The 16,634-nt window shown below is 37.4% G+C and overlaps 1 protein-coding gene across 3 annotated transcripts in view; it reads right to left on the bottom strand.

Moving 5' to 3' along the window:
- The window catches only part of SEMA5A (semaphorin 5A), a 341,520-nt gene that overhangs the window by 141,192 nt on the left and 183,694 nt on the right, over window positions 1–16,634 (bottom strand). For all 3 annotated transcript variants that reach the window (XM_026842316.1, XM_026842312.1, XM_026842315.1), the window contains exons 6-8: window positions 14,710–14,772; window positions 8,381–8,479; window positions 6,998–7,211 (exon numbers count right to left, since the gene is read on the bottom strand). In XM_026842316.1, coding sequence (XP_026698117.1) covers window positions 6,998–7,211; window positions 8,381–8,479; window positions 14,710–14,772 — 376 coding nt within the window. The remainder of the gene's footprint in view (window positions 1–6,997; window positions 7,212–8,380; window positions 8,480–14,709; window positions 14,773–16,634) is intronic.

The raw sequence follows: 16,634 nt of genomic DNA, 5'->3' as shown, positions 1-16,634 counted from the left end.
CTACCTCAATTCCCTCAGAATCTCTAGAGGTTTGGGCTATAGGGATCTATCAAAAGATGTAGAAGTTTGGATGGTTACTTAAAACTCTGAATCCAGAATTCCACATACACAAGAACAAAAATTAGTTTTCTTTAAGCATATTCTGCCAAGCAGCAGGTATAGTATGGAAAGAAAACCCAATATGATGGCTTACTCATTTCTCTCCAAATGTTTCGTTTTGACTGCCTTTTTTTTTTTTTTTTTTTTTTTCCTCTCTCTGATCCAGTTTTGCAAGGAAGGAGACAATCAAAGGGCTTTCCCTGCAGACCCGGTCCTCTCTTTTTTTTTTTTTTTTTTTTCCCTTTTCATAACAAAAAGGAAACCAGAGTTCACTTTCATAATCACTCCCTTTCCCTTTCACTATAAGGCTCAATATGTCTGCTGCTGAAATTCTATCTGCGCCTTCCAGTATTTCTGTCCTCCTCCCTTCTTTGGTGAATGTTTTTCTTGTGTTCATATTCCCCCAAATTTGTCCCTTTTTCTACCTTCCCCTGGCTGAGATGTATTTCAGTTCTAAGTTCTTTCATTCTCTCTGGCTCACTGTGTATTATATTTTCCTGCAGCGTTAACGAGGCTGATGCTTCTGTCACACCTCTGCACAGCTGGGCACAGATGATCTGCTTGCAGGGGTGCCTTTCTGCCTTCCTCGTTCAGCCTCTCCGATTGGCACCTGACATGAGCAGGTGAGATACGGAACAGGCTCTGTCCTCAGTAGCCTCCGAGTCTTTTAATAAATGGAAGGTGGACCTTGCTGTTTTACCTAGGGTAGGTGAGAAAAAGAAAAAATCCAACCTTCATGGGAAGTGCTGCCTGTAACTAACATCTGGGTCCTACACTCAGGTCACAACAACCCCATGCAACACTACAGGCCCGGGGAAGAGTGGATGGAAAGCTACTTGTGGGAAAAGGACCTGGGAATGTTGGTCAACAGGCTGAATATGAGCTGGCAGTGTGCCCAGGGGGCCAAGAAGGCCAGTGGCATCCTGGCTTGTGTCATCAATAGCGTGGCCAGCAGGGACAGGGAAGGGATCTGACCCCTGTACTCAGCACTGGTGAGGCCGCCCCTCGATTCCTGTGTTCAGTTTTGGGCCCCTCACTACAAAAAGGACATTGAATGACTCGAGCATGTCCAGAGAAGGGCAAGGAAGCTGGTGCAGGGTCTGGAGCACAGGTTGTACGAGGAGCGGCTGAGGGAACTGGGGGTGTTTAGTCTGGAGAAGAGGAGGCTGAGGGGAGACCTCATCACCCTCTACAGCTACCTAAAAGAAGGTTATAGCAGCATAGGTGTCAGCCTCTTCTTCCAAGTAACAAGGAATAGGACAAGAGAAAATGGCCTCAAGTTGCACCAGGAGAGGTTTAGATTGGATATTAGGAAGCATTTCTTCACTGAAAGGGTTGTCAAACACTGAAACAGACTGCCCAGGGAAGTGGTTGAGTCACCATCCCTGGAGTTACTTAAAAGACGTGTAGATGTGGTGCTTATGGACATGGTTTAGTGGTGGACTTGGCAATAAAATACAACAGAACCAACCTTACAGGTGGCACAACCAAAGGAATGTAACAATTTAATGTCTTGCAAAATAAGCAACAACTGGCAGCATATGCTTTGCATATTTTCAGTCAGGTCTCTTATCTGAAAGCTAAAGACCAAATTGCACATCTCAAGAACACATTGGTTTTGAGTTACATAAAATATTACATAATGAGAAAAGCTTGCACTAGGTAATTACAAGGCTTTTCATTAAAAAACAGAAAAATGAAAGGATAACCCTGAATTATTATAGACATTTCCATTAAACCTTAAATGCAAAAGTGAAAGGATTAATTTTTGTTCTTAGGTCATAATTTCTATCCACATATCCTACTAGCAGCAAGAGTTATAATACAAATCTGCTAATAAACAATAATAGGAATAGATTCAGAGCTGTATTAAATCCTGCTAACGAAACCACATTTATAAGAATTGTACTTTTACTGTTACTTGTGAAGAACAAAAGTACCCACTCTAGATTAAGAAGCTTTTTATTAAGTAAAACTTCTCTAAGAAAATGATCTCAGAAGAACTACTTTAAGAGTACCTAATAACCAAATGCTTAGGGCAGCAAGAGGAAAAAGTGATAATATTATGTCTACCAGCAGAGCAGAACAATCCAAACATTTCTATACTCTTGTCAGCTGGAAAGGCTTTTAATCTGTATGAACTTTTATTTTATATTTTTCTGTTTTGGGGCTACATCTGATACAAGATTACATTTTAATCATCTATGGTCTGCCTACTGAGTGGTTTGACATTTAGAACAAAGTTTTTTATTTATTTAACATGTTCCAATAGCATCTACCTCTGGATGTCTAGAATAAAAAAAAAAAAAAACAACAAAAAAAAAAAAAAAAAAAAAAAACAAAAATACCCACCCAGCTACATTGTATTTCAAGATAGTTGGAGATTCAAGCAATTGTAAGCAAAAGCATCTGGCAAATAGCAAAACCAAATGTCCCAGTGTTTCTCCATGTGATGAAGCAGAAAAGAATTGATTGGGATTTTAATTTTTTCATTAATCTCTTTTGCCCTTTTATTGGCTAAGTGAAGCAAATAGACATTATAGACTAACACAAATTTTCACACTGAGGCATCAGATCAAACATTTACTGTCTTGAGGAGGTGAATTGAAAGGAGAAATACCTTTACTAAGTGTAAATGTTCAACTACAGAAAAAGTTTCCAAGTCTAAGCAGTAGAAGCTTTTCCTCACCAATCTGGACCCACTGGAGCTTGTGGACTAGAAACATAACTATTCCATTTACCTCTGTCCTCTAGAGCAAATGATAGCAAATTCTGCCCCCGCTGCACTCTGCAGATCAAGTCTAAAGCAAAGTCTAATTAGAAGCACTCTATAATAATCAACTCTGGATATGATTTAAACTCTGTTTTACACTGAGAGCTTAAAGATACTCAAACAAACAGCATGCCAGCTGTAAATCAAGGTGCACTTTTTTCTTAATGAAAGATTTTATTTATTTGCTATCAGTTAATAATGTCCAAAGCAGACTGCTAAGGCAGACTGTTCTTTTTATGAAATACTACAAAGATAATTTTAAGTAAACAGCAACATGCTGCTCTTTACTGACCTGAGCAGTTGGGTGAAGCTCAAGGTCTTACTGATTGCTTTACTCAGGACGAGAAATCAATGAAGGAGCTGTCCGCTTTAGACATAATCCTTAATGTGTGCTGTATTAGCTCAAATCACTTATCTCAAGTACAGTACTTCAACACAGACTCAGAAAGAAAGAGAAAGGAGAGTAGGTAGCAGAATAACATGCCTTAAAGAATAATTTACTGGTAAGCATCCTTTTCACCTTCTTCAATCGTTTGTGCATATATATAGTCACTTGAGTAAGTGAAAAACATTTTTCTACATGGAAAAAGAGAAGGAAAAAACATGACATCATTAGAGAGAGAGAGATGGGTTTCTGTTTCACATTTTCAGGTTTAGTAACCTGCAGCCAGCTGGGCTGTTGGATGGGAAAAGCACTGTTTTGCAGCAGTTTAATAACTCATCTGGGTGATCATGTTCCTCTTGATTGAGAATAGTTACAGAGTGACTGATAGGGTTGGCAAGAAAGGAGAAGATAACATGGGGTCTGTCTCTTCACTGTCAGCTCATAAACTCTTAGTGAGCAACCCAACCTGTAGAACTGTTGAACTAGGGTGAATGCTCATGTCATAGCACTAAGGCAGTCTGGTCCTTCAACGGCATCTCCTTATGGAGACAAGCAGAATCTGCACGATGACCGTGGTTAACAACCTGCTCACTGCATTTGGGCCAGCTGCATTTAATGTTGTCTGTAGAAGCCCCAGGAAGACAGATAGGCTCCATAAGCAGAGCATTAATTTCTTTTTGTAGAAGAGGAAAGAAGTTCTGAAGTAAAAATATTATATCTGGCAATCATTTTCAGAGAAAATCAAGAGATGAATAGATTACTACTTCTAATGTTAAAAGACAGCAAGTTTGATAACTGCCTTCAGATGCTTTTTTCCTCCATCACTGAAGAAGACATTACTGTTTACACTCTAAAATTTTCCAAAATAGGAAAAGCTTTCAGGACATGGGCAGATATCTGTAACATCTGGCCAACTGTTCCATATTCAGGGGAGTCAAATTTCAAATATTGTCAGAAGGTTGTCTAGTGGGTAAACAAACAGCATATTCAGAGAGCCTCTAAGACAGCTCCACAATAACTAGCTCCAGCCAACAACAGAACTTCTGTGTTGGCAGTGTTGCTGTGTTGTCCATCTACCTTTTTGGATCAGTGCTTGTTCAAGATCTTCGTGTTTCACATACCAAGTGGTCATTGAACTTTTCTGTTTTCCTTTCAGTTATATTCTCGAAGTATATTCCCGTAGCTTGCTTTTACACATATCTTAAATAATCCATATTTTTAACCATGCTATCCCAACTCTTCATCACCCCAGATAATTGTGTGTTGAGTGCATCAAGAAAATTAGAAATGAAAGTTCACTGACTTCTATGTACTCTACTAAGTTTAAGTACCTGATCAGAATGATTCTCAGTAACATATGCTGAAAATAACTGCTAAGTTACTTATTCAGAATGTGGATTTCTTCCAGACCTATCAAGACCCTAGTAGAGGGCACAACCTGACAATAAATACAGGACTCTGGCTGAACTAGAATGAATAGAGAAGCTCAGACAGGCCATCAACTTAAATTTGTTTTATTTGTGAAATCTGTGATTCCAGAAGCTGAAATCACAGCATGGTACTATGGGATCTCACCCCAGCCACATGACACACCAGCTCCATTTTCCTCTCCCACACCGTGTGTCATGGTCCCTGTGATTACAGACCTTCTGACAATTAAGATCAGGAATAAGGTTTCTTCTGTGATGAAGATTCAGAGCTTCCCATGCCAAGATCCTTCACTGCAACTTACAGTGAACACTGACAGCAGACTGTCTAAGCATATGGGCATGACCCTTTGGCCCAACTGACGGCATGGAAAACCCTTGAATACACTGAGAAGTGTGCCAGCCATTAAAATCAACATCTTTATTGCACAGAAATAACACACGGAGCAAGACAATCAGCTTATTTTAGAGTATTGCCATTGACCCCAGACATGGTTGGAATTGGTCCAACATGATTTGCAGAGTAGAAAATCTCAGAAAAAACACTGAGCCTCTAAGGGAAAGATGGATGTAAAAGCAAAATTTAGTTCAAACTGGAAAAATTCACAGACACATGTGCATGTACATGCACACCTAAAACAAGGCTGCTGAACAGATATTGAGCAGAAAGCTTCCATTCCATTTGATGCCTTGCTTTTCTTTATGATTATCTGTGTTACTTTCTCACTGAAAGCAGCAAAATCTTCACTTCTGTCCAAGCACAAAAAAAAAAAAAAGTAATGCAGTTTCTTGGCACTGAGTCACGTATGACCAGACAAACTGACATAAAAGCAGATGAATCCCCAACTCAAGAACATGAATCCCAAACTCTTAGCTACTCCGGAAGGTGTTCCTCCTCCCTTTCACATAGATAAGTGGATTGGTTCCAGCCTTTTATTGGATTTGCTTGAACTGGCTCCAATTACAAAACTCATCTTGTTCTTCCTATCTAAAGATATAAGCCACATGTTTTTGGCCACTTAATTCTAAAAAGTTTTGAGGCAGAAGAATGTGCTCTAACAGAGAATGTATAGGTGCAACTGAATCTTCAAATAGGTGAAATATAAACACAATGAATCTAATTAATTGGGGAGGGGGGGATATTTTAGTGTGCCCTTTGGTGTAAAACACATCCAGTTAAATTGAAAATTCAGTGTGAAGAATTTGTTCCCTTTGACAGAAGCACCCAGGTGTGGCACAGCAATTAGTTCCAATACCACAGCTGTGTGGACAAAAGGTGTCAGAACAGGGATATCTATACAATGAGTTAGTTTTGTCTCTCACATTTTTTTTGCACTGCTATAATCCTGTTATGTTCCATGCAGTTTGGTTTTGTTTTGTTAATTAATATTCTAAAATCAGATGACCTTCAGGGGAGGTCACAAATTTTTCCAAGCTACCTCTGATGGCTTCTTTGTACAAGGAAAACACACCAAGCAAATATGCACAATTCAGCAGTCAGATTATATGAGAACTGATATATTCAAAATAAATTCTGTCACTTGCAGCTGACCTAATATTCTGAAGCTAGAAGGGGTTATAGTTGTACTTAATTTCAAACATGAGAATGATCCCATCATAACACGAAGTGCACTGTGGGAATAGTGACTGTTGTGTCACGTAGGATGAGTTATGAAAATGTGGGGTTTTTCTACAGGGACAAGCATGGGAAAATTATAATACATATAATTTCACATTTTATGTTAAACAATAATTTTAATTTTAAAAGAATCTGCTTATTTTTTGTAATACATAAAATGTCAACTGGCCCCGTTACATCTCAGAAATACATATCTGTTTACAGCTTTTCCCAGCTGGAAATCCTCATCAGGTGATTAATATCTATGACACAGGAGTCATTGCTACAACATGATTTTATGATACGTTTTGCACACTAGTCCATTCTAAACTGTTTATTTTCTGGTTTAGGTTTTTGGAAGACTCAACAAAAGAACACTCAAGGCAAGCTACTGCTCTTGGCTGACTCAGCTTTGCCATGTAAGCACACCTGAGAGACACAGTACAGATCAACCCTACGCCTACAAACATGACTTAAATATATAATTGCACATCTACAGAATGCAATTATATTAATTAAATGCCATAATACTTATACTAGTAAAATTTTTAAAAAAATGTATTAGGCAAAGTAAATTTAAAATTAGATAAACAATACTCTAAAAATATTCCAATTCTCAGAATGGAATTTCAAGACCATGAAGATGGAGGACATGAATTAAAAAAAGATGAGTCTCATGGTCCATCAGCACTCACCATTCAGCCACTTGGAGTTGTACTGGGCAGTGCGGAGAGGAGGAAGGGCCCCCAGGCTGCGATAAATAGCAGGATCCCTTCCTGGAAAATCCATGGCTGTAGCAGCATATAACTCCCCACTGGAAGTGAGAAGAGCAGTGGAGTTGTGCTGAGGACTGTAAGGACAACGAGCCATGCCACTGATTTGATCATGTATCTCTGTTAAGTTACTTAACTGCAAAAGAGTGAGAAAAAGATATTTAAATTACTTGAAAATTATCATTTCAGCCAAGCTGCACCAATCTGAACAAAATATCACAAACACCAGTTATCTGCTTTGGTATTGTACAACAGCAATGAACTGACCTTTACATCAGTCTGAAACTGTCTCATGTAGAAAATTTTACGGTAATGTCGGATTTCACTTCTGCCACGTTGGTTACGTAAAACGCAAGCTCATCATTAGCCACCATGTCTGAAATGCTTTATATTAGAAGTGACTCAAAAATTAATTATCTCTACACAGATCGTTATTATCAATAAGAAAAGCAGATCTGATTGCCAGAATCAACTAAGGTATTCACCATAGCAAATGGTCAGACAATGAAAAAAAAAAAAATCTATTTGTTTTGGAGTGTTCTAGGCAAGAATGAGATTTAAAAAAGGAGCTTTCCAGTTCAGCAGAACTATCTCTCTGATTTAGTAGCGTTAATACTTTCAGACGTAAACCACAGTATGTTGATAATATGTTACTTGAAAATAAAGGCACAATAAGTTTAACTGTAATAAATGTGCCAAGGAGTTTTTTGGTGATAAAGCTATTCTTTGTATTTAAAAGTCTCCTCCTCCTGAAATAAATAGCCAGCTTAAACCAAACAGCGACATTTTGATTTTTATTATAACTATTATTGATTCTTAATGGGCTCTCTTTCTTTGATACACATAAATCACAACTAGGGTTTTTTTCAGAAACAACATATTTTCTCAACCAAGATTTCTTCATTTTTGACAGTCAGAAATCACTAATACAGGTACTCTCATCCTCCCCAGAACTACACGTACACAGTATGCAGCTATTCGAATACATTTTATAACTAAAACAGTTGATGCCAATCAATCTTGACAGACTGGCAGAAGTCTTAGAAATACCTAAGGTTCATGAAAACTGGCATGCGGGCAGGAACTTGTAGCTGTGCTCTCTCCCACAGCTGAGGAAAAGACTGCAAAAAGAGATCATTGGTTAACTCTTCTCTTTGGCCTGCCACTAACAAAATCAGCCTTTTACACATCAGCTCACCCATCAGTAGGCAAATAGCCTGGCCTCAACCACAGCATGCTCTGCCTTTCAGTCTGCTGGCTCAGAACAGAGACTTGAGCTGGTGGGATGAAACATTTAACTCATACCGTCCGATTGGTGCAGATAGGAGTGAACGCGTTGGTTCCACAGGTAAAGAGATGGTTGCCTCCAACAAGAAGCACTCGAATGTAGTTCTGGCATTCCTCCTGCCATGCAGAAAAGAAAGACTATATTCAGTGATACTTCAAAGGATAGGGGAGACTAATTACAACTTGCTTTCCACAGTTATGTGTCCACACATAAAAATTTAGGGGAACAAGGCTTGAGCATACCTGATTGTGTTAGCAGTCATGACACACATAGATTTCCTAACTACCACACATGCATCCATCAATCTTTGTGATAAGTTCTTAATAGGATAACAATAAACCTCTTCAGTACTGAAGATTTCTTCTAAGCATATCTTTCAAAGGTTTAGCTAAACTCAGAAGTGATAGATGCTGATTTAAATATTACACTGCTGTCTCAACAGATCAGATGCTGTTTTCCAAGAAACATCAGGCCAACAGAAGAAGATGGGAGGAAAACAGGAGAAAGAACAGATTCTCAGTAACATGAGTATGTTGAAACCAGTACAAATAAAATTATTTAGATGTTCAGACACAGATTTGTCCCTACTAGTTTCACAATTTGCACAATATATTTTAACAGAAGCATCTATGTTTCTGTTAATTTGAAGTTTCTCAAGAAATTTCATTACCTCAATACATAGATGCTCATCCTTGAGGAATAATTTTACATGTTGTTTTTCTTTTACCCCATTAGGATGTATGAAGACTTTATGATGTTAATTTCTCTCATTACAGAAGCTAAAAACCAACCGCAATTTCTACTGTTTATTCAGACAGAAAGCCTTTTTCTGCAACACTAAAAAGTCCCAGAACTCTATGTAGGAAAGATTCAAACACTCCTGCAAAAATCAATGTCCATATATAATAAAATTAACAAAATCAACAATATGCTTGGAGAAAATAAAGTTTCCTTGAACTTTCCATTTGAATGCTCTCTAGTATTCATTCGCTAGATAGTCTCATGTAAAGCATTAAAAAAACACGTAAAAATACAGCTATGCAATTCTAACAGACATTAAGTTGATTCAGGTAAGAAAATCCATGTAATAGTATGGTGCAGAAGTCCCATTCTGTGGTCTATGTTACATTAAATGTATTGCTTGTTTATCTTGAAAATAGACTCTCATCCTGGAAGACAAGAAATATAAACCTGAATAATTTGAAAAGGCACAAAACAGACTGCAAAGCAAGATGGGGAAAATACTTTAAAGATCTCTGAGAAAACTCTCAGAATTTATTATCTATACCTTTCCTCATACAAAATAAAGTTAAAAAACCCCACACCCCCAGCCCCATAAAACCTCAGAAAACCCCACCTTTTTGAAAAAATACCACCCAAAACTACATTTGCATTAGTCTCTCATGAAAATGTATCTTGTAAAATCTTGTCTTTGAGCCTTTAAAGGCCAAATATCTTAGAATTAAGATTTGATTTCCATTAGGTAAAAATACAATATCTTTAACTTGAACTTAACCAAAACTGTCATCTTAATATCCTTTCAACCAAACAGAAGCTAATATGCAACCATATAACAGAATTGGGTAGTACAACAAGCTGTTTAAAAAGTAATTATTTCATTTCTAGGACATTTCCCTGTTGCAGGTTGTCTTAACTACATCCCAGAAAAAAAAAAAAAAAAAAAAAAAAGGGGAACAATTCCTCCTTTTTTTGTGGAAAGGGTGCTCAGGGAGGTTCACAGAATATAATACAGTAATTTATTGTTTGGGCTGTTTCCATACTGCCCTTTGCAGCAAGCCATGGAATGTAAGTGTAGGAAAAATAAGTGGGTACTGACATTACAACCCATCCAACCTCTCCTCTTCATATTCCAGAGTTCCCTGAAACAGTGCCATTGCCAAATTACTTGCACACTTATCACCCACACTTTCTGTCTAAAAATGTTAATTTTTTAAACTCTGACATTCCTGGGATTCACAAGATTCTTCTAATGTTCCCAAGTCCTGTGCCAGCTTCACAACAATCCTTACTGCAATAGAGCAAATAAGATATCTCATATCAAATACTTGTTGGGTGCACAGTATAACAAAATAAAAAATGAATTGGCTATTTTCTTCATATGATAAATACACAATAGCACAAAACAAATTAAAAAATAACAATAAATATAACAATAACTACCCAAAAGCATATTGAAAAAGGATGCCGTTACTTAGTCATTTTAATTGTTCAAACACTTTTCAAGCTCTGGAGTCAAGCTCAGCTGGTTCACTTTTTAGATGTGCAAAAAAGAGATGTGTGTTGGAGAAGTAGCATTGGAGAATGCAAAGGACTTCAGAACCAAAGGGTTTTTTTTTAGTTTGGAGGGTGATGGTGGGCTTGGTGGCCACCTTTTACATAGCCTTGTTCTCTATTTCACATTGACCTCTATGCCATATATTTTCCTATTCTTCTGTAAAAATATCTTTGAAAGAAATAAATTAACTTAGCAATTGCTTTCTACTTTTGTATCAGCATACCTGAAACAAAATACAACTATTAGAAACAATTCAGCAGCCAATCAGGCTAGGTTGCTACTTAAGTTTAAAACCAGTTCAAGGACAATCTGGCTGCATTTGGTTATCCTTTCACAACAATGCTTCTTGTACAGGCTAACATTTTAAACACACCTGTGTTTAATCTTTCAATACTTGTATTGAAAGTCCAGACACTAATATACACAGACATTAGAATCTTAAATAAGCAAGGGATAAGAGACTTTATTTCAATTATATATATATATATATAATGTCTCTTTGGTTTATTGTATTTTTACTATGTGTATTTATATTTTTCCTTTATAACAATCCCGACCACAAGTGCTAGTCTGAATGGCCAAATTTATTCTCTTAGATATGTGTGGTGTTTTAGACTGCTAAATGCTAACGCATGCTGGCCACAAAGACATAATTTTGTCTGGCTTTCTCCTGAAGCCACTAGTTACTTTAAGCAAGAGCTTAAAGTGGTGGATAAATGTCTGAAGTCTCAGTAACAAACATCAGACTTCAAAAGTCAAGTGTGCATTACACTGTCAAATGTGACAGATGTACCTACTACACCTTTTCCCCTTCAGCTCTTTTCCCTTGTTGGCTCCTAAAACACAAACCTCAGGACAACATCTTCTTACAGCTAGAGGCAAAAATTCTATGCAGCTTCTTTCTCAAGAACAACAAACAAAAAAAGAGAGTCGTGTTTAACTGACCATTATCTCAAAACTACTAGGGTTGCTTCAGGGTCCAAAGCTAGCTTCTGGTTTCAGGGCATTCAATCAGCAAACTGCCTTGTAGTTTTGCTGCCCTGAACCCATTGCCTCCATGCTATTCTGTGGGCAGAAGAGCTTAAAAAAAACTAGGATATGAATGAATGAATGAATAACTTACCGACTTCCATCCTTGTAATCCTCATCTCTCATTTGCCACTGTCTGAGCTGGCCTTGTATATTCTGTCTCCCATCTTTCCTGTCCCTTCCTTACAGTCACACATGTATCTGCCTTGAGATCTGAAGTCACCCTGAGAAATATAGACATGCAACCCCCAGCAACTCTCCAGTTTGGGCTGGACCTATTTATACAACACTAAGAAAGCAAGCAAGCAGTCTTTCTGATAACAGTAACCGGAATTGTGTCTCCCATGGGATTTCCTCTGAAGAGGGACAGTTCACTGTAGCACTGGACTGAATTCCTCATAGTCTGATAATTCTCAATGGAAAGTCTCCTCCAAAGGAAGTAGTTTCGCTAGGAAGATGAGCACACCACAGATCCAGGTGTTTTCCTCATCTGCGTGCATAAGTCTTCATTATACAGAGAGTATAGTGACCTTGGTTTAGTCTTGGACATAAAGCACTAAAAGACAAACATCACTAGGCTATCCTTTCTCTGGCCTTAAATTTATCCTTTGATTTTAACATCGATCACACCAGTGAAAGCAAGAGAGTCATGAAAAGTTCAAAACGACAGTCGCCGTTCCAGCTGAGTAGGTCACCTCAGTCAATATCTCTGCATTCTCCAGCAATTCTCCTGCATGAACCTTTCAGGCCCCAAAGTCTGCACACCAAAAAAGCAGGCCTACGGGAACAATAAGAAAAGAACTATTTCCTCACAGGATTACTTTCAAAAGTAATGAAATATGAGGACTGTACTTCTAGATTGTGTGGAACAAGGCCATGGATACAAATGAAACACTAAATGTTTATCCAACTAATAACAATATTAAGAAACAATCTCAGAGGTCATTATTAGAATAATGTATATACTATTTTACAGTGAGAGCATAACTTCCAGTCAGCAGCTTCTCCAAAAGGGTGTGATGAGCATGAATGAAAATCTGCACATAGGACACAAAGGTCCATTCTTAAATGCATTTCACCAGTGCTGATTATTTCTCTTTGCAAAATTATTTAATAGCATTATATGCTTCTGAACTGAATGTGGATCTTACACCACAAACCATACCGTAAACAGAATATTCAAAAGTACACTATTATAGCCTCAAATTTACCATTACTTTCATCCATCATGTTAGATCATAGCCCCTGCATGTGACTTTCAAACAAGCTCAGTGTTATTCTCACAGTTTTAAACTTGGACAATCACTGTAAAACAGACACGTAAATTTTTAGTTACACGTTGCATTCCTACAATGATAGTTTCTACTGTATATGCACCTTCATCAGTGTAACCTGTCATATTGTCCTTTGAACATGCTCTCTTAGTTCAGATTATTGTCATCTGAAAACTAAGGATGACGGCTTGAAGGATATATTACATGAAGAGGCATAAATCTTCCAGAGAGAAATTACAACTTACAAAACGAAACATTTGTTTAAAGTATGAGGTCCCAGAAGTTCTTTCTTTTCTCTCCACAAACTGACAAGTGAGATTGTAGATCAGAACATTTGCTAGATGCTATTTCTGCCATTAAAGCCTTCACACATAACTCGAGTCACCAGAGTTTGTCTACTCAAGTTAGAAATCTTTAAGTAAAATCTAACTCATTTCTTTTCTCTAGCTATTAATTCCTGCTATATACCTAGCAAATCCTGCACCTTAACAGCAAGTGAACAGTAACTCTTAAATATGTTTCCCACACTGGGATGGAAAGAAAGGGAAAGGAGAAGGACCAAGAAGGCAACACAATTCTTAATGACTTTTCCCAGTTCTGTAAACTATTCCTCCATAAAAGCAATCATCTCCCATGCATGAAGCTTTACACTGCACATTCACTACACTTGCTTTTTTTCCCAAGTAATTCTGTCTTTTTCTCTCCTCATGGTATAACATGGCCCTGCTTCTGAAGTGTGGCCAATCCTCCTGTTTAACCTCAAACAGAAATGGATAGGCCAAGGGTACACTGAAACATTGTGTTCCAGCATTTAGTAAAAAAAGCTGGAAATTAATTGTTTAATGGGAGAAGTTTAAAAGTCAGTGATTAGATGACTACGCAGAAGAGACTCCTCCTCTACTAGATGGTAGAAGCATTTGGAGTATGTTTTTAAAGTTGGGATATTTTCCGAGTTTTGCACATCAGTAACATAACGTTGACATGTTCTACCAAACATGGGCCCTGAAAGTAAGTATGTTCTTCTGGAGTTGTTGCTCTTGATGTGTTTCTCCTTTATGTTTTAACTCAGTTAACTTTAATCGTTAAACAGTACAACAATTAAAGATGTAGACTGCATGTATTTCTAACTACTTATATAATATAATTAATTTGATAACTAGCTTCAGTTTAGAACAGCCATGAAAGAACACAGCATTCATACAGGTTCCATCTTAGTGCTGCACCTACCTGTGTTGAATAAAAGACAATGTAGTTGGCCAGATAAGGAATTGGTTCTGAATACTAAAAATATATCATTCCATGTCTAAAAAGTTAGTGAATTTCATATTATTTTCTTCATAGCACCAGTAGATATGAAATATAAATGTTCTTAAAATTGCATCTACTACACAGAGAAATAAATTGAGGATTTTACAAAGTTATCACACAGTTATTCGGTATTTACAGCACTGAAAATGAAGTGAGAACACAGCCCATTACATATGACATGTTGTAGAGTCAAAACAGTAAATTGTTGAAAACAAAAGTTCTTGATCATTTCAGAAAAAAATTATGTGGCTGTACCTCTCACCTCACACTCCCTATATATATATTTTTTTATTCCTTTGCTTATACATGTGTCAGATTCCTTTCCTACAACTCTCTTAAGAAAGGAAGACAATAAAAATGCATAGAGATTTATACACTGAATTACTCCTGCTATTAACACATACATTTTATTAAAGCAGAACAGCTGTCTCATGCTTACCTTTGATTTGCCTTTGCTGTAACAGGCTCTTTTAGTAGCTTCATCACATTGCCATTCTACTGCCTGCAACCAACAGGAATTAGTTAGAAATGCAGGAAACACAGAAATATAAACCTCAGAGCTATCTAATCCCATGCTTGAGATATGTGCTTCAGGCATACTGATGATTAGCTGTGGGTGATTCTATCCATAATCACCTTACAAGCTTTTCTCCTTAGAAATGTAGTTTTGCTGCTGATGGTTCTTCAGTGTCTTAATCCAAAGTGAAGCTGGCCATCCCCATGAGTCACTGTACCTACCACTACAGAAGAAATAACCACAATCACATTTGATGTTATTTAGTCACTTTTGTATGAATCTTATCAAGGCAAGCAGTTAGGAACACAGAGAAAGGCTGACCCTCTCTCCCCAGCAAAGTCAGGCTGCACCACCACAGCATCTGAGGTGACTTTGTGTCATAGGAAAATGTGCCCTGCATGTATTTGTGCAGTATTAATCTCAAGCATCAATGGAGATTTTAGTTTCTCGAGGTATGACTGCAGCACTGATCAGAGGCACTAAAGCATCCATTCAGAGAAAGGAGCAGTGGGCAGACACATACAAGACAATACTGAAATGAAGCACTCAAAAGAAGTGATTTATCCTCATTTTTGAGCAGTCTCTCTACTTCAGCAGATTTATGCCAGGACCGTAGGACCTAGTCTGCATTACTACAGTTTCACTGCATGAGTTAGCTCCAATTATTTCTGTATTTAACATTCAACAGCTATGATTTACGAACTCTACTGTTCAGTGAAGCAGGTTGTGTGCTTGGTGTTCATACGCCAATACATGTACATATTTGAATGCCTGTATATGCTGTGTAGTCAGAGTGCATTTTAAACCACTCTCCATTCTTTCACCTCAACAGTGCACATCCATTTGCTCTTTAGATAAAAATACCACAAAGCACTATATGTTTTATCAGCAAGAACTGAGATTTCTAAATTAACCACTGCTGCTTAATTATTGAAACCACAGCTTTTTCATTTTTATTTACCAGGAAATAATGAAAGACCATTCATTCAGATTTAATGTAGGTAATTTTTTGTACCTGTCTTTTAATGGAGACTATATTAATAGCAAGTGAACTCTATAATTAATATAAATAATAGGGTGAAAGCCTATTTAAACTAAAGGGGAAAATGCTTTCAGAGTATACTATGAAATACTCTTTGATTAGTGTTTCGACAAGCCCAAGAATTAGCTTTTTCATTTCAGAGGAAAAAAGAAGACTTATAAAAACTAATGCCATTACTCTCTTTCTCCACCCCAAACCTTCTCATTTACAGTGTTTGCTTTTGCAGATGAACAACTACAGCATATTGGGGAATATATTGAAAGCTTTTGGAAGCATCCACTTGTGAATGACCCCAGCATTAAAACAACCTATCTAGCAGCATGAAAGAAATCCCATACTGAGTTAGACAGAAAAGCAGCAATGACTTAACTCTTTTGACTCTTCAATGCAAAAGCAATTTATGCCCGTAACAGAGATCACGGTACAAAAGACTGCTCTTGGATGACCAGCCTAAGTTCCTAATCAACCCTTTAGGACACCTTGAACCTATATTTTATATGGCACTAGATACAAGTATTTGGTTATCTCTAAATGACACAAAAATTGTCAAATGTCTGAAGAAACACAAGGGTTAGCAGTAGGGGTTCAGAGTAGAAAGATTTATTGGAATATGGGTGCTTAAAAGGAAGGTTTGAAGGAAAGTTCTTGCCAAAACTGAACTGAGAAGAATATGCCAAGCATGAACAGCAGGAAGTAAGAAGAAAGACTGGAATAAAGATAAAGTTTCTCAGTAAATCAATTTTCAGTGACAAAATGTCCCGCTTTCAATTGGCTCTAAATCCATGGTAAAAGATGAATTTGAAGG

The sequence above is a fragment of the Athene cunicularia genome, assembly GCF_003259725.1.
Source record: "Athene cunicularia isolate RWA chromosome 2 unlocalized genomic scaffold, athCun1 chr2_part1, whole genome shotgun sequence".
Classification (NCBI taxonomy): Eukaryota; Metazoa; Chordata; class Aves; order Strigiformes; family Strigidae; genus Athene; species Athene cunicularia.
The sequence above is the reverse complement of the archived record's forward strand: the minus strand, read 5'-3'. Positions and strand labels throughout refer to the sequence as shown.